Source organism: Salmo salar, chromosome 24 (genome assembly GCF_965601325.2).
Source record: "Salmo salar chromosome 24, fSalSal1, whole genome shotgun sequence".
In the NCBI taxonomy this organism is placed as follows: Eukaryota; Metazoa; Chordata; class Actinopteri; order Salmoniformes; family Salmonidae; genus Salmo; species Salmo salar.
The window spans coordinates 37,852,501-37,876,657 of record NC_138314.1 but is presented as its reverse complement, the minus strand read 5'-3'; the positions used below and the strand labels follow the sequence as shown (position 1 = coordinate 37,876,657).

Here is a 24,157-nt window from a genome sequence, read left to right as displayed (position 1 = left end):
AATGAGACTTCTACTTATCAAACCAATGTTGTCCTGGTTAGTTTAGGGTTAGAGCAGGGGGCATATGTTTCAAACGTCTCAGAGTAGGATTACTGATTTAGGATCAGTTTTGCCTAGAGGTGGAACAAATTACAAATACTCTCCTTACTGTAAATGAGTAGCTTTTCCGAGTACTTGTACTTGGAGTATTTTTCAGTCAGTCATTTTACTTACTGTAAGTAAGTTCTGAATGAAGTATTTTTTAAAACCATCCATTACAGAGTACAATGTTGTAGGCTATCGTTATTAGTAGATCATGATGGCATGGAAAGTTTGCGGGCGGGAGCCCTTCGGAGCCAGAAAGAACTGGTATCGTTGTTTAGTCAGTAACCAATCAAATTAAACGCATTGCGCAAAAACAGGCCAATCAAATCAAGCTGTTCACACAAACTTATGATGGTCGGAAGATTTTTAAAATAACTTTCATTGACGTAACGAAAGAGAGGAACTTTTTTAAAATCAAAGTGCTGTCCAAGGACCCAGTGTCCAAGGAGAAGAATCCCTGGCCACATTTAATATCTAGGGTAATTGAGTTAAAATGAAATAGATTGAGAACAGAACTACCACAACGTTACTTTTGTACCTGCCTGTGGGGCGGGAGTAATATAGCCTTGGGACAGAAGTATCAGCTGGCGAGAAGCAGGGGTTGGAACCGATTCAGGGAACAGGACCAAAAATAATGAAATTATTTGAGGAACAGAGTCAGAACCGGGAACGAAAGTGATCTATCCTGTTACGGAACAGAACCATTATTTTAAAAACATGGGAACCGGTTAATAATGTTATTTTAAGTTCCAGTCCCACAAAAATCGCAACAAAGCACCTACAGTATGCCATCGTTTCCCAAATGAGGTCGCAACCCCAGTCGCGCTTGGTTCAAATAACCGGGGTTACGTCAGCCGCTAGATGTGGTTGTAATAAATGGACGTGGAGAGGATCTGTGTCTGCACCACATGCTCTGACTACTGGTGTCCCCCAAGGCTCGGTTCTAGGCCCTCTCTCTATACACCAAGTCACTCGGCTCCATCATATCCTCACATGGTCTCCGCTATCATTGCTATGTGGATTACACTCAACTCCTTTTCTCCTTCCCCCCCTTCTGACACCCAGTTGGCGAATCGCATCTCTGTGTGCCTGGCAGACATCTCAGCTTGGATGCTGGCCCACCACCTCAAGACCAACCTCGACAAGACGGAGCAGCTCTTACACACAGGGATGGCCTGCCGCTCAAAGACCTATCCATCACTATTATCGACTTCACGGTGTCCCCCTCCTAGAGTTCAAAGATCCTTGGCGTGACACTGGACAACACCATGTCGTTCTCTGAAAACATCAAAGCTGTGCTCACTCCTGCAGGTTCATGCTCTATAACATCCGTAGAGTACGACCCTACCTCACACAGGAAGTGGCGCAGGTCCTAATCCAGTCACTTGTCATCTTCCGTCTGGACTACTGCAACTCACCGTTGGCTGGGCTCCCCACTTGTGCCATCAAACGCCTGAAACTTATCCAGAATGCTGCAGCAGCCTGATGTTCAAACTTCCCAAGTCACCCTGCTCCTCCGCACACTCCACTGGTTTCCAGTCGAAGCTCGCATTGACTACAAGAACATGGTACTTGCCTCCGGAGCAGCAAGAGGAATTGCCCCTCCCTACCTTCAGGCTATGCTCAAACCCTACACCCCAAGCCGAGCACTCCATTCTTCCACCTCTGGTCTCTGGGCCTTCCCACGCCTACGGGAGGGCAGCTCCCGCTCAGCCCAGTCCAAGCTCTTCTCTGTCCTGGCACCCCAATCGTGGAATCAGTTTCCCTCTGAAGCTTAGACAGCAGAGTCCCTGCACATCTTCTGAAAACATCTGAAACCCTACATCTTCAAAGAGTATCTTAAATAATCCCACAGCACCCCCCCCCCCACCCCGACCCGCTCCCCCCAGATAAAACATAATTAAATAACAAACTTTCAGAACTAGCAATCGCACTTCCCCCTTTCTAGCTCTGACTTTGCTGATCGCTACTTTGAGGGAAAATGCACTTACAATGACTGTGATATGTGGTTGTCCCACCTAGCTATTAAGATGAATGTACTAACTAAGTTGCTTTAGATAAAATGACTAAAATGTAAATGTAAATGCAGCTCTGTTTCCCTCTACAATGCCCACAAGCCGCGTGAGCCCTGGTGTCAGCAGCAGGCCTTACCTGGAGGAGCCCTGGAGTCAACAACAGGCCTTACCTGGAGGAGCCCTGGAGTCAACAACAGGCTTTACCTGGAGGAGCCCTTGTGTCAACAACAGGCCTTACCTGGAGGAGCCCTGGTGTCAACAACAGGCCTTACCTGGAGGAGCCCTGGAGTCAACAACAGGCCTTACCTGGAGGAGCCCTGGAGTCAACAACAGGCCTTACCTGGAGGAGCCCTGGAGTCAACAACAGGCCTTACCTGGAGGAGCCCTGGAGTCAACAACAGGCTTTACCTGGAGAAGCCCTGGTGTCAACAACAGGCCTTACCTGGAGGAGCCCTGGAGTCAACAACAGGCTTTACCTGGAGGAGCCCTGGAGTCAACAACAGGCCTTACCTGGAGGAGCCCTGGAGTCAACAACAGGCCTTACATGGAGGAGCCCTGGAGTCAACAACAGGCCTTACCTGGAGGAGCCCTTGTGTCAACAACAGGCCTTACCTGGAGGAGCCCTAGAGTCAACAACAGGCCTTACCTGGAGGAGCCCTGGAGTCAACAACAGGCCTTACCTGGAGGAGCCCTGGAGTCAACAACAGGCCTTACCTGGAGGAGCCCTGGAGTCAACAACAGGCCTTACTTGGAGGAGCCCTGGCGTCAACAACAGGCCTTACCTGGAGGAGCCCTTGTGTCAACAGTAGGCCTCACCTGGAGTAGCATCCAGCAGAACTGGCTCAGGAGGAAGTAGTGGGAGAAGAGGCCCAGAACGGCACAGCTGTCCTCTGAGAAGACACGGCCACGAAACGCAGACACCAGGAAACAGATCTACAACACACAGAGAGAGAGCGGGAGAGAGAGCGCGCGAGAGCGAGACATCTGAGAGGCCACAGAAACACACTAATGCACAAACACACAGCAACACAACATTTGCCTGCAGACTATGCACTTTACTACACAAACATATACAGCTCTTGCACGTCAAAAACCTTACACAAGCAGAAATACACTTGTCCATTGACACTTTCCCCCTGCAGACTAGTAATTGGATGATTGATGGCTGTGTTATCATGCATGTATTTTGAAACAGCTGACAATATAAGATACACCCTAGTGACATCCTGCAGACCTGTTACATCACAATGCGCAAACCAAAATAAACAACAAGTGACAAATGCTTCCTGGGTACCCATCCAGGAACCTGTGTGTGTGTCCTACAGTAAATCCTTCAGCTCTCTGATGGCAGAGCTTAATTAACCCTTGGGACAGAGCCTTGTGCCATTACCAACCCATAGCATTATTTCTGCTTATGTAACACTGTCTGACACCTGGCCCCATGCCAGTGCAAAACACCAGGGATGGAGGGAGGGAGAGAGGAAGGGTGAGAAGGGAAAGAGAAGGAGGACACTGAGTGTCCTAACTCGGCTGGAGAGAAAGGAGACAAGCAAGAGAGAGAGAGTTAGAGATTGAAAGAGAGAGAGAGAAATAATGAGAGAGAGACAGGAGGGCAGAGAGAGATAAAAAGAGAGAGTGAGAAAGAGAGAGAGAGAGCGAGAGAGAGCGAGCGAGAGAAAGCGAGAGAGAGCGAGACAGAGAGACAGGCAGGTAGAGATAGAGAAAGACGATTGAAAGTGAGAGAGGGAGGAAGAGAAAGGGAGAGGGAATGAAAGTGAGACAGGCAGGCAGAGAGAAGAGGGAAAAGGACAGTGGCTGCAAAACCTGTCAGACAGCCAGGAGAGCTTCAGACAGCCAGGAGAGCTTCAAACCTGTCAAACAAAACCTTTCAAAACCTGTCAGACAGCCAGGAGAGCTTCAAACCTGTCAAACAAAACCTTTCAAAACCTGTCAGACAGCCAGGAGAGCTTCAGACAGCCAGGAGAGCTTCAGACAGCCAGGAGAGCTTCAGACAGCCAGGAGAGCTTCAGAATGTCCAGATGGCAGGTCAAGCACAATGCAGAATTATGCCTCTTCATCTCTCTTACAACTATCTAGGTGCATCATCATCATCATCAGACTGCAGCTAATTCATCAACGTATCATGCTGGTGTAAACACACAGTATTGTATACTGTCTACACTATATACTATACTATACATACCATACTAATAAACTATAAAGTCCACTCCCTTTCACACACACAGATAACAACAAGCAGGTGTGAATTACATAACGTTTGTGTGAGCCAGGGTGTTCATTTCTTTACAGGACATAATAAGTCTGCGTATTGACTCATGTCTTGTTGTTGGGGTGAATAACATGTTTGTTCAGCCGGCTTGTATTTATCAGGTTGACAGTAATGTCAGTGTTACAAGAATATATTTCACCCTAGTATGTATAGTATTTACGTTACTGATTCTCATAAGTGTGAAGAGTTTTATAACTATTGCTTTCGTAACCCTCAAATTGTCAGAGGACCATCCGCATACGGTCATTCTCAGGGAGCTAGTTCGACTTCCATGATAGAGCAACATTAGTGTTGAAACCCCAGGATGACAGGAGGGGCCACTAGCCCAGAGACTATCCATGATGACTCAGTAGACATCACAAATACCAACACCGCTCCATATAAGCACCTAAGCCACGGGAGAGAGCAAACAAGCTCTCCCTTCCAATCAAACAAGTTAACTATTAGGATGCGCTGCCTATTGCGCTACAGCTGTGCTCGATTTACTTCACAACGCGGTTGCTCAGGGCAACAAATAGAAGATGAAGCTGTGTCATTTTACTTCAGCGCTGAGATTGCCCCTCTATTAGGGTGGTATGTCAGTTGGTTGGTCCTTTCTGTCCTGTTGTTCTTTTCAAGTTGCTCTTAAGAAGGGCTCAAGATGGGAACATAGGTTGAAACCCCACCCTGCTGCCGTCATTACAGAGCAACCTTTCCAAAGCAAACAGATAGTTAGCAACTCCACACACCACATATCTCGGATTCTGTTGTTGAGTTAGGCGAAACGTCAGGCTTTATTTAAATAAACAAATGGGGCAATTCTGTTTCCGGTTTGTTTTGCAGCTCTGTATGGTGGGAAAAAAGGAGGGACGATACAGGAAGGACCTGGGATGGAGCCTTTGAAAAAGGTGGTTGCTTGGAATTGTGATTCTGGGCAGCAGTTATTGGGCCCGAATAAAACCTTGGGCAGGGTTGGCGAGTAATACATTACATGAAAGGGATTACAAAAAAACGGTAACTGTAATCTGTTACATTACCAGCAAAAATATTGTAATCGGATTAGAGATACTTTTAAAAAACTAGATGATTACTTCGAGGATTACTTTTAAATTCAGAAAGGAGGTTTGCGACTATCTGTTTTCTCAATGACATTCAAATCAGCATTGAAAAAAGGCACAAGTTTAAGTTTGTTTCACCTGAGCGAGTCAGACCACAAGTCAGAGACCACTATGATGACACACCAAATGTGTTTGATGGATCACGGGAAAAGAGCAGGAATAGGCTTTTGTAGGCTACAGTCCAAGCTATGTCTTCCAATGATGCGACTGCTATCGGCGTTGAATAAACGCTTGGAGGATGACAGTGGTGTAGTCTACGGCAATACGAATATCACTTATTGTTATCTACATAGCGCATTGATGTGAATCACACTGCTGCTCTCTCATTTAGCTATTTGCATCTTATGGATTGTGGTTGTTGTGGATGGCTGTTCACAAATCTAAATGTGTATTTGAACCTAATAATGGTTGAATTCAAGAAGTTTAAGCTGCCTATCAATCATTGTTTTGAAACCAGTGGACAGCCAGTGAAAAATGCGCTCTTGCAACAGTTGCACAGTGCGGATCACAGCCTAGAATAAAAGTGGGGGTTTTATTGCTCAATCTAATTCATGCTGATATATTTTTTTAATCCATAGGCATAATGGACACATGTTCAAACTCGCACACTATCGATAGACTTAGAGGGGAAATCTGTAGTTGCTACATCCATTTTGAACTTTTAAATTATATATATACTGCTCAAAAAAATAAAGGGAACACTTAAACAACACATCCTAGATCTGAATGAAAGAAATAATCTTATTAAATACTTTTTTCTTTACATAGTTGAATGTGCTGACAACAAAATCACACAAAAATAATCAATGGAAATCCAATTTATCAACCCATGGAGGTCTGGATTTGGAGTCACACACAAAATTAAAGAGGAAAACCACACTACAGGCTGATCCAACTTTGATGTAATGTCCTTAAAACAAGTCAAAATGAGGCTCAGTAGTGTGTGTGGCCTCCACGTGCCTGTATGACCTCCCTACAACGCCTGGGCATGCTCCTGATGAGGTGGCGGATGGTCTCCTGAGGGATCTCCTCCCAGACCTGGACTAAAGCATCCGCCAACTCCTGGACAGTCTGTGGTGCAACGTGGCGTTGGTGGATGGAGCGAGACATGATGTCCCAGATGTGCTCAATTGGATTCAGGTCTGGGGAACGGGCGGGCCAGTCCATAGCATCAATGCCTTCCTCTTGCAGGAACTGCTGACACACTCCAGCCACATGAGGTCTAGCATTGTCTTGCATTAGGAGGAACCCAGGGCCAACCGCACCAGCATATGGTCTCACAAGGGGTCTAAGGATCTCATCTCGGTAACTAATGGCAGTCAGGCTACCTCTGGCGAGCACATGGAGGGCTGTGCGGCCCCCCAAAGAAATGCCACCCCACACCATGACTGACCCACCGCCAAACCGGTCATGCTGGAGGATGTTGCAGGCAGCAGAACGTTCTCCACGGCGTCTCCAGACTCTGTCACGTCTATCACGTGCTCAGTGTGAACCTGCTTTTATCTGTGAAGAGCACAGGGCGCCAGTGGCGAATTTGCCAATCTTGGTGTTCTCTGGCAAATGCCAAACGTCCTGCACGGTGTTGGGCTGTAAGCACAACCCCCACCTGTGGACGTCGGGCCCTCATACCACCCTCATGGAGTCTGTTTCTGATCGTTTGGGCAGACACATGCACATTTGTGGCCTGCTGGAGGTCATTTTGCAGGGCTCTGACAGTGCTTCTCCTGCTCCTCCTTGCACAAAGGCGGAGGTAGCGGTCCTGCTGCTGGGTTGTTGCCCTCCTACGGCCTCCTCCACGTCTCCTGATGTACTGGCCTGTCTCCTGGTAGCAAACCTTCTTGCCACAGCTCGCATTGATGTGCCATCCTGGATGAGCTGCACTACCTGAGCCACTTGTGTGGGTTGTAGACTCCGTCTCATGCTACCACTAGAGTGAAAGCACCGCCAGCATTCAAAAGTGACCAAAACATCAGCCAGGAAGCATAGGAACTGAGAAGTGGTCTGTGGTCCCCACCTGCAGAACCACTCCTTTATTGGGGGTGTCTTGCTAATTGCCTGTGAAATTTATGGTCAATCAGTGTTGCTTCCTAGGTGGACAGTTTGATTTCAAAGAAGTGTGATTGACTTGGAGTTACATTGTGTTGTTTAAGTGTTCCCTTTATTTTTTTGAGCAGTGTATATCCATTGATTCTTGAAGAATATAACTTAGAAATGCCTCATGAGCTTAGTTCAACTGTATAGCCTCATTTTCTTATTTTATTTAACCTTTATTTAACTAGTTAAGTCAGTTAAGAACAAATTCTTATTTACAATGACGGCCTACCCCGGCCAAACCCGGACGACGCCCGGCCAATTGTGCGCCGCCTGATGGGACATAACATGGTTAAAACAATAACTGACATCCTGGATAATCAGTCCTTGCATCCATAGCTCTGTCTATTAATCTGAGAGAGTGGATACATTTCTCCAGGCCCATTCCTCAGCTTTAAAAAAAAAATTCATCTGTGGATTTGCCCTTTAAACAGCTGCATATTATCAAGATATCAAAGTGTCACCAATAAAAAGTTAAACAATAGGCCTATAGCAAATGCAGCATATGAAATTAATTTTTCACATGTAAATAGCACTTTTCAGTAGTGCTCAAAGCATGCCATTCCATGAGCGCAGCATTTATTTTTCAATGAACCCAATCAGTCCTCCATGACAACAAAGTCATAAACAACACAGTAGGGCTGGCTAATAAGTCCTTAGTTTTGGGGATATGCTTAGGTAAAACAATTTGGCTAATCTATACTTCCATATTTCCAAACCGACTTCGGTTTTTAATGTAAAGAAATCATTTAATTGTATTATTATATGTAGTATAAAGCGATGTATTAGAAGAAGCCTACATAACCAACCCATAAAGTAAAATGTAACATCCATATATGGCCAGCTATGTAAACTCTAACATTCATTTATCCTGCAATAGATGTCGTTCAATTGGTAACATACATTTTGTCTTCTTCTAATGCCTCTTAAGGGGAAAGTAATCTAAAAGTAACTGAATGCAATCAGATTACATTACTGAGTTTGGGTAATCTAAAAGTTACGTTACTGATTACAATTTTGGACCGGTAACTAGTAACTGTAATGGATTACATTGTGAGAAAGTAACCTACCCAACCCTGACCTTGGGTTAGCCAAGGGCACATCATGCCACAAGCATCGCACGCGGGCGAGCACACGCACGCACGTACACACACACGCCAACCAACCAGTAGTGGTGTGTGGGTAAAATCACTATGTGTTGTGATAATTGCGTTGTTTGCTCTATAACCTGTTAGTTCATATGCCTTGACACCATGATATATAAGTCCGAGACAATAAGAAGACACAGTGGCAGAATAAATTCAACCAGACATTTGTTTCATCACAAAGCCTGAGAGCATCCTCTGTCCAGTGAAGTCCACAAAGCCTATTGCATATAACAAACAGTTACACTACCTACAGCATGGTCAATCAAATGAGCTATTAAACTACTATTGATTTAGAATAGCGGAGAGATACCGCAAGTCAAAAAGAAAACAGTGAGCTTCCTCCACTATTCCAGCACCATTTCAACTTCAACATCAAATCAACGAATGCTTAGTCTTAGTCCAATCAATGTAAGCTAAACAGCGTGTGGCTGTCCATGGGACTGATTTCTCTGTGTGTGTGTGTGTGTGTGTGTGTGTGTGTGTGTGTGTGTGTGTGTGTGTGTGTGTATATAAGTAGAAAAAACATGTAGACTAATCTTACTTGTAGAGAAACGCCAATGCCATCCTCCTCTTTTTCATGTTGCCGAAACGGTCTATGACTGTCATACAGTACATGCTTTTAGCTTTTGTTGTCCTAGGCTACCTGGCTAAAATGATTGCTCGCTAGCCTAACTTCCTTTCATTGGCAACGATTAGCTACTTAACATTAGCCTTCTACATCTAGCTACATTCTAAACTTCCATCCTCTCAGGGCAGAGGCACAATGTATTTAGAATTTATGGTTGGATCAGAATTGCCGTTATAATCATTGAGAATGAAGTAAAACCTCAAGTCCAAATCTCCATCCACGGCTAATTTAGGATAGGGCCAATTTTACCTAACTAGCTAGCCAACTGAGGTCAACAACATAACGAGGTACAAAAGCTTTTTCTGTCAATGACGTTTGGCTTTTGATGTGATTGGTGTGAAGTCAAATCCAAACTGGCTTCCCTTGACACTTTTTTTTGGTGGGCCATGACCATTCACAGTTCAGTTCACTCAGTTTAGCTCAACGCTGATTGGCTACTATTTTAGAATAATAAGGGAGGCCAAATGCTCGCTGGATTCTGTTCTATTCAATGCTACAGGCAGCAACCCGGACCTAAGGAAAAGGAGGACCGAGCACGCCCCCACTCTCATCGACAGGGCTGTAGTGGAGCAGGTTGAGAGCTTCAAGTTCCTTGATGTCTGCATCACCAACAAACTAACATGGTCCAAGCACACCAAGACAGTCGTAAAGAGGGCACGACAAAACCTATTCCCCCTCAGGAGACAGAAAAAATTTGGCATGTGTCCTCAGATCCTCAAAAGGTTCTACAGCTGCACCATCAAGAGCATCCTGACTGGTTGCATCACTGCCTGGTATGGCAACTGCTTGCCCTCCGACCGCAAGGCACTTCAGAGGGTAGTGCGTACGGCCCAGTACATCACTGGGGCCAAGCTTCCTGCCATCCAGGACCTCTATACCAGGCGGTGTCAGATGAAGGCCCTAAAAATTGTCAAAGACTCCAGCCACCCTAGTCATAGACTGTTCTCTCTGCTACCGCACGACAAGCAGTTCCGGAGCGCCAAGTCTGGATCCAAGAGGCTTCTAAACAGCTTCTACCCTCAAGCCATAAGACTCCTGAACATCTAATCAAATGTCTACCCAGACTATTTGCATTGCCCCCCCCCCCTTTACGCTGCTGCTTCTCTCTGTTATTATCTATACATAGTCACTTTAATAACTCTACCTACATGTACATATTACCTCAATTACCTCAACTAACCGGTGCCTTGCCTTCACACATTGACTCTGTACTGAATACACGCCACTGACACCAACACAGACTCAGGGGTAGAAGTAACATAGTAAATGTAAATCAGGGACACTCCAATTAGTATGGTATGTTACATTTCCTATGGTATGTATTCATTTGTGTATGCCATCACACATTTCCTATAGTATGTATTCATTTGTGTAAGCCATCACACATTTTGTATGGTATGTTACATTTCCTATAGTATTTATTCATTTGTGTATGCCATCACACATTTTGTATGGTATGTTACGAATTCCAATTTGTTGTGGCTAACATTAGCTAGGTAGCCAACACTAAAGTTAGCTAGGTGGTTAACGTTAGCTAGGCCAGGGGATAGGGTTAAGGTTAGGGTTTAGGTTAGGAATTAGGTTAAATTAGGGGAAGGGTTAGCTAATATGCTAAGTAGTTGCAAATTAGTAAGTAGCTAAAATGCTAAAGCTGTCCGTGACGAGATTCAAACACGTAACCAAATGGGCCACTAGATGTTTGCGTTATATTAATACTATACGCTCACCCATCCACTCCTACCAACCACCCTACTTTTTGATTTTGTCTTCTTCGCGTGCCTTGTCAGAGTGTAGCCTATATTGCATGGCAGGGAGAGGGTCAGCTCCAGTCAATAAGCCCATCCCCAGACAGAGCCTGTCCATTGATTAAAGCGACAGTACAACCCCACCCACCATTCCCCTCCTGTTTCAGACAGCCTCTCTATCTCATGACCTTTCTGTCCGAGACCTTGACAACCACACTTCCAGACCAGCACCCCCTTCCACTGCTCCAAACTCCTTTAACCCTAACTGAGAGAACAGGTATACCACATTTGAGTTAATAATCTGTTTTGTAAAATCATAGAGGTGGTACCTACGTAGCTACCTCGTTGGCTTGGATGGTTTCTGTTTATGTGTATAGCCTTTAGCGTGCTGGTGGTGGTAGCTAACACAGACATGTGGAACTGTAAGTAGAGGCTAGAGGGGCTGCAGCTGCTGTGGCTACATAGCTAAACGGCCGAGTCATGATAGCTAAATCACCACACCTCTCTCTATCTGCTCTGTTGGCTAATGGTGACCCTGTGATGACATAACAGAGACCCGATAGGGGTGCTACTCTAGCCAGAGGGCCTTGAGAAGAGGGTGTGTGTGATGGATGGGTGGGTGGGTGGGTGGGTGTGAGTGTATGAGTGTGTACTGAGCCATTTACTTTATGTTTGTATTCTTATCTTTTATTATTTCAGTCAAACAACTGTTGCACAGCAACAGTACTGTTCTCTGCTGGGTGAGACTCAGGGTTCAGAAAGCCTAAACCTTATATACAGTGCCTTCAGAAAGTATTCACCCCCCTTGACTTTTTCCACATTTTGTTGTGTTACAGCCTGAATTTAAAATGGATTAAATTGAGATTTTGTGTCACTTATCTATACACCATACCCCATAATGTCAGATTAATTTTATTTGTAGAACATCTTCACAATAAAAAAATTAAAAATTAAAAGCTGAAATGTCTTGAGTCTATAATTATTCAACCCCTTTGTTATGGCAAGCCTAAATAAGTTCAGGAGTAAAATGTGCTAAAAAGAATAATCACATAATAAGTTGCATGAACTCAATAGTGTTTAACATGATTTTTTAATGACTGCCTCATCTCTGTACCCCACACAATTATCTGTAAGGTCCCTCAATCGAGTAGTGAATTTCAAGCACAGATTCAACCACAAAGACCAGGGACTTTTTTCAATGCCTTGCATAGAAGGGCACTGATTGGTAGATCAGTCAAAATAAAAAAAAGGAGATGCTGAATATCCCTTTGAGCAATGTGAAGTTATTAATTAGGCTTTGGATGGTATGTCTATGCACCCAGTCATTACAAAGATACAGGTGACTATCCTAAATCGGTTGCCGGAGAGGAAGGAAACTGCTCAGGGATTTCACCATGAAATCAAAGGTGATTTGAAAACAGTTACAGAGTTTAATGGTTGTGATATGAGAAAACAGAGGATGGATCAACATCATTGTAGTTACTCCACAATACTAACCTAAATGATAGAGTGAAAACAAGGAAGCCTGTACAGAACACAAATATTCCAAAACATCCATCATGTTTGCAATGAGGCACTTAAGTAAAAAATATTGCAAAGAAATTAACTTTTTGACCTGAATAGAAAGCGTTGTTTAGGACAAATCCAACAACACATCACAGAGTACCACTCTTCATATTTTCAAGCATGGTGGTGGCTGCATCATGTTATGGCTATGCTTGTCACTGGCAAGGACTGGGGAGTAAAATAAATGTAGAAATGAAATACAGCTATGCACAGGCAAAATCCTAGAGGAAAATCTGGATGTCTGCTTTCCAACAGACATTGGGAGACAAATTCACCTGTCAGCAGGACACTAACCTAAAACACAAGGCCAAATCTACACTGGAGTTGCTTACCAAGATCACATTGAATGTTCCTGAGAGGTGTAGTTATAGTTTTGACTTAAATCAGCTTGAAAATCTATGGCAAGACTTGAACATGGCTGTCTAGCAATGATCAACAACCAACTTGACAGAGATAAAAGAATTTTAAAAAGAATAATGGGCAAATATTGTACAATCCAGGGGTGGACAGCTTTTAGTCCTACCTCAGACTCACAGCGGTAATCACTGTCAAAGGTGACTCTAACATGTGTTTATTTTTATTTCACCTTTATTTAACGAGGTAGGCCAGTTGAGGTCAAGTTCTAATTTACAACTGGCCAAGATAAAGCAAAGCAGTGTGACAAAAACAACAACACAGAGTTACACATGGGATAAACAAACGTACAGTCTGTAACACAATAGAAAATCTGTATACAGTGTGTGCAAATGAAATAAGGAGGTAAGGCAACAAATAGGCCAATAGTGGCGAAGTAATTACAATTTAGCAATTTACACTGGAGTGATATATGTGCAGATGAGGATGTGCAAGTAGAAATACTGATGTGCAAAAGAGCAGAAAAACTAAAACAAATATGGGGATGAGGTAGATAGATAGTTGGTTGGATGGGCTGGGTACAGCTGCAGCGATCGGTAAACTGCTCTGACAGCTGACTCTTAAAGTTAGTGAGGGAGATATAAGTCTCCAACTTCAGTGATTTTTGCAATTCGTTCCAGTCATTGGCAGCAGAGAACTGGAAGGAAAGGCGGCCAAAGGAGGTGTTGGCTTTGGGGATGACCAGTGAAATATACCTGCTGGAGCGCGTGCTATGGGTGGATGTTGCTATGGTGACCAGTGAGCTGAGATAAAGCGGAGCTATACCTAGCAAAGACTTATAGATGACCTGGAGCCAGTGGATTTGGCAACGAATATGTAGCAAGGACCAGCCAGCGAGAGCATACAGGTCGCAGTGGTGGGTAGTATATGGGGCTTTGGTGACAAAACGGATGGCACTGTCATAGACTGCATCCAATTAGCTGAGTAGAGTGTTGGAGGCTAATTTGTAAATGACATTGCTGAAGTCAAGGATCGGTAGGATAGTCAGTTTTATGAGGGTAAGTTTGGAGGCTTTGTTACGAAATAGGAATCCTATTCTAGATTTAACTTTGGATTGGGGATGCTTAATGTGAGTCTGGAAGGAGAGTTTACAGTCTAGCCAGACACCTAGGTATTTATAGTTGTCCACATATTCTAAGTCAGAACCGTCCAGAGTAGTGATGCTAGTCGGGCGGGCGGGTGTGGGCAGCGATCGGTTGAAGAGTATGCATTAAGTTTTACTAGCATTTAAGAGCAGTTGGAGGCCACGGAAGGAGTGTTATATGGCATTGAAGCTCATCTAGAGGTTAGTTAACAGTTTCCAACGATGGGCCAGAGGTATACAGAATGGTGTCGTCTGCGTAGAGGTGGATCAAAGAATCACCCGCCGCAAGAGCGACATCATTGATATATACAGAGAAAAGAGTCGGCCCAAGAATTGAACCCTGTGGCACCCCCATAGAGACTGCCAGAGGTCCGGACAACAGGCCCTCCGATTTGACACTGAACTATCTGAGAAGTAGTTAGTGAACTAGGCGAGGCAGTCATTAGATAAGCCAAGGCCGTTGAGTCTGCCAATAAGAATGCGGTGATTGACAGTTTCGAAAGCCTTGGCCAGATCGATGAAGATGGCTGCACAGTACTGTCTTTTATCAATTGCGGTTATGATATCGTTTAGGACCATGAACGTGGCTGAGGTGCACCCGTGACCAGCTCGGAAACCAGTGGAGAAGGTACGTTGGGATTCGAAATGGTCGGTGATCTGTTTGTTCACTTGGCTTTCGAAGACTTTAGAAAGGCAGGGCAGGATGGATATAGGTCTGTAACAGTTTGGGTCTAGTGTCTCCCCTTTTGAAGAGGGGGATGACCGTGTCTCCTTTCCAATCTTTAGGAATCTCAGACGATACGAAAGAGAGGTTGAACAGACTAGTAATAGGGGTTGCAACAATGGCGGCGGATAATTTTAGGAAGAGAGGGTCCAGATTGTCTAGCCCAGCTGATATGTTGCGATCCCAATTTTGCAGCTCTTTCAGAACATCATCTGTCTGGATTTGGGTAAAGGAGAAGTGGGGCGTGGGCTTGGGCCAGTTGCTGCGGGGGGTGCAGAGCTGTTGGCCGGGGTTGGGGTAGCCAGGTGGAAAGCATGGCCAGCCGTAGAGAAATGCTTATTCAAATTCTCGATTATCGTGGATTTATCAGTGGTGACAGTGTTTCCTAGTCTCAGTGCAGTGGGAAGCTGGGAGGAGGTGCTCTTATTCTCCATGGCCTTTACAGTGTCCCAAAACTTTTTGGAATTAATGCTGCAGGATGCACATTTCTGTTTGAAAAAGCTAGCTTTTGCTTTCCTAACTGATTGTGTATATTGTTTCCTGACTTCCCTGAAAAGTTGCATATCGCGGGGACTATTCAATGCTAGTACAGTGTGCCACAGGGTGTTTTTGTGCTGGTCAAGGGCAGTCAAGTCTGGAGTGAACCAAGGGCTATATCTGTTCTCGTTTCAATTTATTTTTCAAAGGGGCATGCTTATTTAATTAAGATAGTGTTTTATTTTTCAGACATTTTTAAGGCATTGTAGAATTCTTCTTCCACCTCAACATATTTTGTGTAGATCGTTGGCCAAAAATGACAACTAAATCCACTTTGTAACAAAAAAATGTGGAAAAAGTCAAGGGGTGTGGATACTTTTTGAAGGCGCTGTATATCTAGTACAATGAAATCATTTTTTGTCGACGATCTACACTAAATACTCTGTAAATAGGAGAGGAAAGACAGACCTCAGTTGGGGGAGATCGACAGACCTCAGTCGAGGGATGAGGGAACAGACAGACAAAGGCCAAAGCCGTTTAGAAAACTCCAGGTGTTTACATTTGTTAGATGTATGGAGGAATGTGTCTAAGATCCCTCCCAATGTGCTCTCCAATCTCATATATATATTTTTAAAGGCCCGGTGTGGTTATTCTCGCAAGGGAGGGTGACAGAGTATTGAAAACAGGGGTGCCAATAATTTTGACCCATACATTTTTGAGAGAAAAATGATTACTTGTTAAACAAAATCTCTTTCTCTGAGCAATTGTATTAGTATAAAATAAATAATTTCCCAATTTTTGGAGCGTACAATATAGTTGTATACGTTTTTACACATTTTTATCAAGGGTGCCAATAACTTTGGTTGTGACTGTATATACACAGTACACTCTGGTAAATCATGAACCACTAAGGCACGCCTGAACAAACAACTAAAAGCCTGCCTCTAATTTCTGATCCCAGGGTACCAGGGTCTCTCTCTCTCTCTCTCTCACAGATGCAACCCAGTTCCAGGCACCCCTGCGCCCAGGGAATAGATACATGCCTGGCATTGCAGCAGAGTGGAAGAGCAGAGGTGGGACTAGGATAATTAAGGTTCCTCTGTGGAAGACTGCATGTGTGTTTGTTATCAAGCACCAAGGTCAAGGCGGAGGACTCGGGGGAATGCCAGCAGACGGGCCAATCAGCGGGGCTCCCCTTTGTTCTCTGGTGTTAACAACCTGGCATCCAACCATGTGCTTTGTTTTTATGTATCTGGTCTGAAGGGATTAGACGTGATGTCAGATTGTACTGTCTCAGTGCCAGGTTGTTATTGTGTTTATGTCTCTGGTCTGAAGGGATTAGACGTGATGTCAGATTGTACTGTCTCAGTGCCAGGTTGTTATTGTGTTTATGTCTCTGGTCTGAAGGGATTAGACGTGATGTCAGATTGTGCTGTCTCAGTGCCAGGTTGTTATTGTGTTTATGTCTCTGGTCTGAAGGGATTAGACGTGATGTCAGATTGTGCCGTCTCAGTGCCAGGTTGTTATTGTGTTTATGTCTCTGGTCTGAAGGGATTAGACGTGATGTCAGATTGTACTGTCTCAGTGCCAGGTTGTTATTGTGTTTATGTCTCTGGTCTGAAGGGATTAGACGTGATGTCAGATTGTACTGTCTCAGTGCCAGGTTGTTATTGTGTTTATGTCTCTGGTCTGAAGGGATTAGACGTGATGTCAGATTGTGCCGTCTCAGTGCCAGGTTGTTATTGTGTTTATGTCTCTGGTCTGAAGGGATTAGACGTGATGTCAGATTGTACTGTCTCAGTGCCAGGTTGTTATTGTGTTTATGTCTCTGGTCTGAAGGGATTAGACGTGATGTCAGATTGTACTGTCTCAGTGCCAGGTTGTTATTGTGTTTATGTCTCTGGTCTGAAGGGATTAGACGTGATGTCAGATTGTGCTGTCTCAGTGCCAGGTTGTTATTGTGTTTATGTCTCTGGTCTGAAGGGATTAGACATGATGTCAGATTGTGCTGTCTCAGTGCCAGGTTGTTTTTATGTCTTATGATCCTGGAGGCATCCTCCTTCCTTGTGTTGTGCTAATCTAACCCAATCGATAGCGCTGTGTGCTGATGCTAGCTAGCTAGCGTGCCACTGGGCTAATAATAGGATCTGAGAGAAGCATTACATCAGTGGGAGTGGAGACCTATCCGCCAGACGTTCCATAGCACCAGTCGGCCGTCCTTCCCCCTCCTTCTCTCCCTCCGTCCCCTCCTCCCTCTCTCCCGTCCTCCTCTATCAGCTACCGGTCTGAACTAGCTCTTTCCAGCCTAGGCAACATCTTTGGGTGTTTCCTCAGCTGCTTTTGTTCAGACACAGACTGCAGTGCAGAGCACCAGCTTAAGCCCACGCCGACCCCCACCCCCATCCCCAGTGAGCCCTAGCTTCCTCTATCCACCTCTCAGACACAGGCAAGCAGCCTGCTACTGGTCTCCTCCAGCAGCCCCACCCCATCAGGTCACATAGGGATGGCTAGCTCACTCGTTGGTGGGTTAGTGGGGCAGTGTGGGACAATGTGGTCTCAGGGAAATTCATATTATTCTGTACATAAATCCATCCCACTCCATTTTGTATGATATGTTACATTACATTATGAATGGAATAGCAGTCGTACAATATTATACAAATTAGAGGACATATAGTATCATACGTCTTACCTGGTCGTATAATAACGTACAAATGGGATGATGTAATTTATCATACATCTTGGAGGACGTATAGTATTGCGAGTCTTTATCTGAGACCAGGTTACTTGTTGCACTGTTACAACAAAAGAGAGAATTACTTGCACCCGATTTGTGATTGGCTGAAGAGGCATGTGAGCTGCCCACCCAGGTAGGATGGTGACAGAGTGAAAAACAACCTACTGTGAGCACAGTACGTGCTCAGAGTTTAAACAGCAACAACAGCAGAGGAAATGGGAACATCTAACTGCTACGTACATACAGTGCATTCAGAAAGTATTCAGACCCCTTGACTTTTTCCACATTTTTTTACATTACAGCCTTATTCTAAAATGGATAAAATAGTTTTTTCCCCCCCTCATCAATCTACACACAATACCCCAAAATAACAAAACAAAAAAAGCTTTTTTTAAAAAAAAATATTTGCAAATGTATAAAAAAACGGAAAAATAACATTTACATAAGTATTCAGACCCTTTTCTCAGCACTTTGTTTAATTGCATCAAGAAGTCCCTCCTCTGTAATTTGGCTTTCACATGAGTATTTCTGTACAGATGTTAATTGTACAAATGTGCCTAATTGGTTTATTGATACATTTTCAAGTTCACAACTGTGCACTCTCCTCAAACAATAGCATGGTATTCTTTCACTGTAATAGCTACTGTAAATTGGACAGTGCAGTTAGATTAACAACAAATGAAGCTTTCTGCCCATATCAGATTTGTCTATGGGGGGGTGGGGCGGGGACCGATCCTGTAAAGGTTAACTTATTCTGTGCCACTATGGTACAGTTTGTATTGCCATCTATCTGTACTGTTAGTCTTTCTATTCCCTTTGTTAACATGAACTCTTTTGACCTAAATTGTTTTTGTTTAAGAGATGAGCACTGAATTGCATGGCCTCTAAAGGCACATTTAAAGGTGTCCCATACAATAAGGGGATCTGCTGTACCTATGTTATGTCGGAAAAATTATTCTGTTCTAGTTAAAAACAAGTTATCATCCAGTAGGCTTGGATTCAATTTCCAACATCCTCGCCCCGGGGAAATTCTGTAAGAGTAATATATATGCCAATTATTTGATGGTCCGACCACATGGCTTGGTTTTTGCTCTGACATGCACTGTCAAATAAAATAAAATGTTATTGGTTACATACACATAGTTAGCAGATGTTCATTTGAGTGTAGCGAAATGCTTGTGCTTCTAGTTCCGACAGTGCAGTAATATCTAACAAGTAATCTAACAATTTCACAACAACTATCTTCTACACACAAGTGTAAAGGGATGAATAAGAATCTGTACATATAAATATATGGATGAGCGATGGCCGTGCGGCATAGACAAGATGCGGTAGATGGTATAGAGTACAGTATATATATGAGATGAGTAATGTAGGGTATGTAAACATTATATAAAGTGGCTAGAGATTTGAGTCTGTATATTGGCAGCAGCCACTCAATGTTAGTGATGGCTGTGTAACAGTCTGATGGCCTTGAGATAGAAGCTGTTTTTCAGTCTCTCGGTCCCAGCGTTGATGCACCTGTACTGACCTCGCCTTCTGGATGATAGCGGGGTGAACAGGCCGTGACTCAGTCAACTGTGGGACCTTATATAGACAGGTGTGTGCCTTTCCAAATCATATCCAATCAAAATAATTTACCTCAGGTGGACTCCAATTAAGATGTAGAAACATCTCAAGGATGATCAATGGAAACAGGATGCACCTGAGCTCAATTTCAAGTCTTACAACAAAGGGTCTGAATATTTATGTAAATAAGGCATTTCTGTTTATCATTTTTAATACATTTGCAACAATTTCTAGAATGAAGGATAAAAAAGAAGACAGATAATGGATAATTAAGGATAATGAAATATAATAAAGGACAATAAAAAAAGTAGGATAACAAAGGATAATGGACAACACATGATAATGGATAATGAAAGATAATGGATCATACATAATTGACTATAATGAAGAATAATGGATAATGATGGTGAATTGATGGTGGTTGCAGCACTGTTCCAACAGAGAACACAATGCCTGTTTCTAATCCACTAGGATACAGGGAAAAATGTCATCCTCTTATAACAAAAAGACCCCCTCAAAACACCAATGACAATACCTGTGACGGCCGTTCTTTGACAGAGAGCCCTGCGTGCCGTAGGAGATGACATTTTGCTGTTGCTGTTTGATACCTTGTACATGTTGCTTCAGGTCAATGCGTATCAGTAAAGTTCACTCATGTTTTCGGTCAACACTCTCCGCGAGCGTTGCTGAATCCCCAAGGGCTGAGCTGTTTTCAAATAAACAACCAGTCCTGTTTCGCACCCAAACAACCACCACACTCCTCCGCCCCCTTGGGACATCATCACCCACACCACAGAGATCATCGCGAGGAGTCGGGGAACGCGGGAGGGGACAGAAACAATGTTTAATGCACCACGAGCCTGCACAAAGCTAAGACTAGAGGAGCGATGAGGCTGTTCATATAAAATATCATGGTTTCCTGTACGTGAGACTATGATAGTGGTTCCTTAAAGGGCAGGAGGATGTAGCTGAGGTGGTGATGCAACCAGGTCATCCACTTCAGTCGTCTAGGCACAACTGTAGGAATCAATGGAATTACTGGGTGTGGGGTGGCTGGAATATTCAAGTGTAGTGATACAAAAGGTAAAACCATGTGATTTCTATCTTGACACACACACACACACACACACACACAGAGTGGGTAAGGCAGCTTGCTGTTCTGTGTGTAAGCGATTCCAAATTCTAAGCCAGTTGTTTTTTACAAGAGGAGGTAAATGGCAGAGGTTACAGTGGGCTCTCGGTTGTCATGGTAACTTTTCCCAGCCAGGGTCATCTGACAGCAAGGCCAGCAGGGACCATGGTCACACGTTGGAAAACATGGCTAACACTCCATCAGGTCCACATAGCCAGAACCTTGTCCCCAGGCATTTGTCTGGTAACGAGATCACCATCGCCATAACAACGACAGCAAAGAAGGAGAATCAACAGATTCTATGCACATAAAAGCTGTTGAACTGCCAACTGAACTGCTACGGTATGTGATGGGAAGTCTGTTTTAAAGTCCATCCATCCATCCATCCAGAGTGAAGCTTCTCACAGCTTCCCATCCCCTCTACAGTGTGTCCTCCTGACACAGGGGCTACGGTAAACTGCGCTAATCTGAATGGCACCACGGTTACGTCACAGCCGGCCAGCGGTTAGTTTGTTGTGTTGGTTGCGTCATCACCAGAGCAGCACGCCTCTCTGATTAAAGTTGCACAGTTAGGTGATCCCCCTGATTACAAAGGATCCCAGCACCACTTGACATCCATTTGAGAGATTTGGAGGGGGACTGGGGATTACATCACTGGATCATTGCATCCCTTCGTGTTATCATAGTCCTGTCCAATAGGCATGGGTGCTTGATGACTGTATAATGATCTGTTGACCGAAGAGGGATCTCCCAGTATTGTACTGTACCAAGACTACTGCATTCATCAATGAGTGGATCAATACATGGGGCAGGTCAGGTTAGGCACTGAACATTCAGTCCTGCTGCCCACACAGCCAATGCTGATGTGATTAATCAGCTGTTGCAGCCACTATATCTGGCTGTTTCAAATGAATGTCTTTAGGAAATGAATTGTTATCCAACATCACATAGGCAGCTTTTGCACACTGACATTGGAAGGCTGTGCTTGTCTTTAGTGATGCCTGGGTGCAGTGCTTTGTTGAAGAATATCCAGACTGCTTGAGTATACAGTAGGACAGCTGTTTCCAGCATAAAGCCTCCAGAACAACCAGCAAATGAGTTCTAGGAGACAGAGCAGAGGGCTTCAGCTGTTTCTCCTTGGAGCAGAGCCTTGAAATGTATTAGTGTGCTCTAACAGCATGGCATTAGATAGCAGTGGTGGTCTTTGGAAGGATTCATTGCCAGGCCATTCATTTGTTCAGCTTTCTGTGAGCTCTGACCGTGGATGGAGAGTGGCCCCAACAGGACAGAGTGGGTAACGACTGAGAGCAAAAGCAGCTGGACTAGATATCGCTCTTTCTTGAGTGGCACAGTCAGAGTGTATGTGTTTGTGTGCGTGCGTGCGAGTGCGTGCCTGCGCGTGTGTGTGTGTGTGTGAGAGAGTGAGAGACTGTGCTCTTTGGTGTGTTGTCATGGTAACCCTCGCCTTTGACTCCACAGAAGCCAGAAGCCTGGTTCCGTTCCAACACTTATCTGACCTAGTGTTAACCTAAACAAAGCTATATGACTGGGAAGACTGAGTGTGATTGGCTGTTACTGTATACTGGGAACAAAAGGTATAAATATAAACAAGGCTCAGTCTAATTAGGGACATTTCCACTCAGCAGCACATCCAGGCTCTTCCAGGAAATTGATCCTTTCTCCTTTTCTATTTCGGGCCGGCACACCATTCATTGTGCTTCCAACCCTGCACAGTGTTGTTCTTCAACCTAACATTTGTCTTATTTCAACATTGTTACTGTTTAGAAAGCAAACGCTACAATGTGCAACATTGTGGAAAATAGAGCAAGGCCTTTTGAACCAAGAAGCCAAGCCAATGGTTACACAAAGTTCCATATGACATGACTGTATGTCATAGTTAAGATATCAATACTGGTATACTGAGGTATCAACAAATAGTAAATCATCAATACTGGTATACTAAGGTATCAACAAAGAGTAAATCATCTTAGTAAGAGGCTGTGCCAGGAAGAGCGCTATATGCAAAAGCCACACAACACCACTGACCCCGTTATTCTGAGTAAACAAACAAATCAACCATATCAAGCAAGTGAGTTGACCGTAAGTTTTTCCCGTATCACCTTCCAAAGTTCAGTCTGAAACAGATTTAGGGCCGCTAACGCAGCGGAGTGGAGTGGGCTCTCTGTCAGACAGTCCAGGTGCCCTCGCTTGTTTATCGGGCAACGTGGTGACAGCCTGGGCTGCTGAGATACAGAACGGCTCAACTCCGTTGGCCCATAGCTCTATTTCAACTCATTGAGTGTTAAATGGAAATATAAAGACAAACTTAAACTACTAGGGTAATGAATGATGACTCATTTATCGTGTACACAAAAAAAGTACACAGCCAAAATAAAAACACTTTAAACGACACAACAGTAAGGTAAAAAAAAAAAGGAAATGTTCTATGTAATGATGGTAATCCAGCCTTTCTCAGAACTCCCACGGAAACAAGAATGAGACATCTCAAATGGATTATCTTGCCCGCAAACTTAAATAAACACTTGGAACAGTTTGTTTAAAACTAAAAGCCTAAAACCACCACTGTTTACACAACAGCAGCCACATAATATTTTTGAACATTGTGAACTACTTTATAAAACACAAACTGACTAACTAGTAAAAATGTGCAGCACAAGTAGAAGGGTCTATAGATGTGCCACAATAGTAGGATTGTAGACTACCATTAATCTGGAGGCGAAATAAACACACTCCTGTTTAGGAGAGGTGCTGGCTAGCGGAGTAGAACACCTGTTTAGGAGAGGTGCTGGCTAGCGGAGTAGAACACCTATTTAGGAGAGGTGCTGGCTAGCGGAGTAGAACACCTGTTTAGGAGAGGTGCTGGCTAGCGGAGTAGAACACCTGTTTAGGAGAGGTGCTGGCTAGCAGAGTAGAACACCTGTTTAGGAGAGGTGCTGGCTAGCGGAGTAGAACACCTGTTTAGGAGAGGTGCTGGCTAGCGGAGTAGAACACCTGTTTAGGAGAGGTGCTGGCTAGCAGAGTAGAACACCTGTTTAGGAGAGGTGTTGGCTAGCGGAGTAGAACACCTGTTTAGGAGAGGTGCTGGCTAGCGGAGTAGAACACCTGTTTAGGAGAGGTGCTGGCTAGCGGAGTAGAACACCTGTTTAGGAGAGGTGCTGGCTAGCGGAGTAGAACACCTGTTTAGGAGAGGTGCTGGCTAGCGGAGTAGAACACCTGTTTAGGAGAGGTGCTGGCTAGCGGAGTAGAACACCTGTTTAGGAGAGGTGCTGGCTAGCGGAGTAGAACACCTGTTTAGGAGAGGTGCTGGCTAGCGGAGTAGAACACCTGTTTAGGAG

The 24,157-nt window shown here is 44.3% G+C and overlaps 1 protein-coding gene across 1 annotated transcript in view; it reads right to left on the bottom strand.

Annotated features, from left to right (window-relative positions):
- LOC106585809 (adhesion G-protein coupled receptor V1) overlaps nucleotides 1-24,157 on the bottom strand; it is a 236,869-nt gene that overhangs the window by 65,586 nt on the left and 147,126 nt on the right. The window contains exon 84 of the mRNA XM_014172457.3: nucleotides 2,916-3,032. Within this exon, the coding sequence (XP_014027932.3) occupies nucleotides 2,916-3,032 (117 nt within the window). The remainder of the gene's footprint in view (nucleotides 1-2,915; nucleotides 3,033-24,157) is intronic.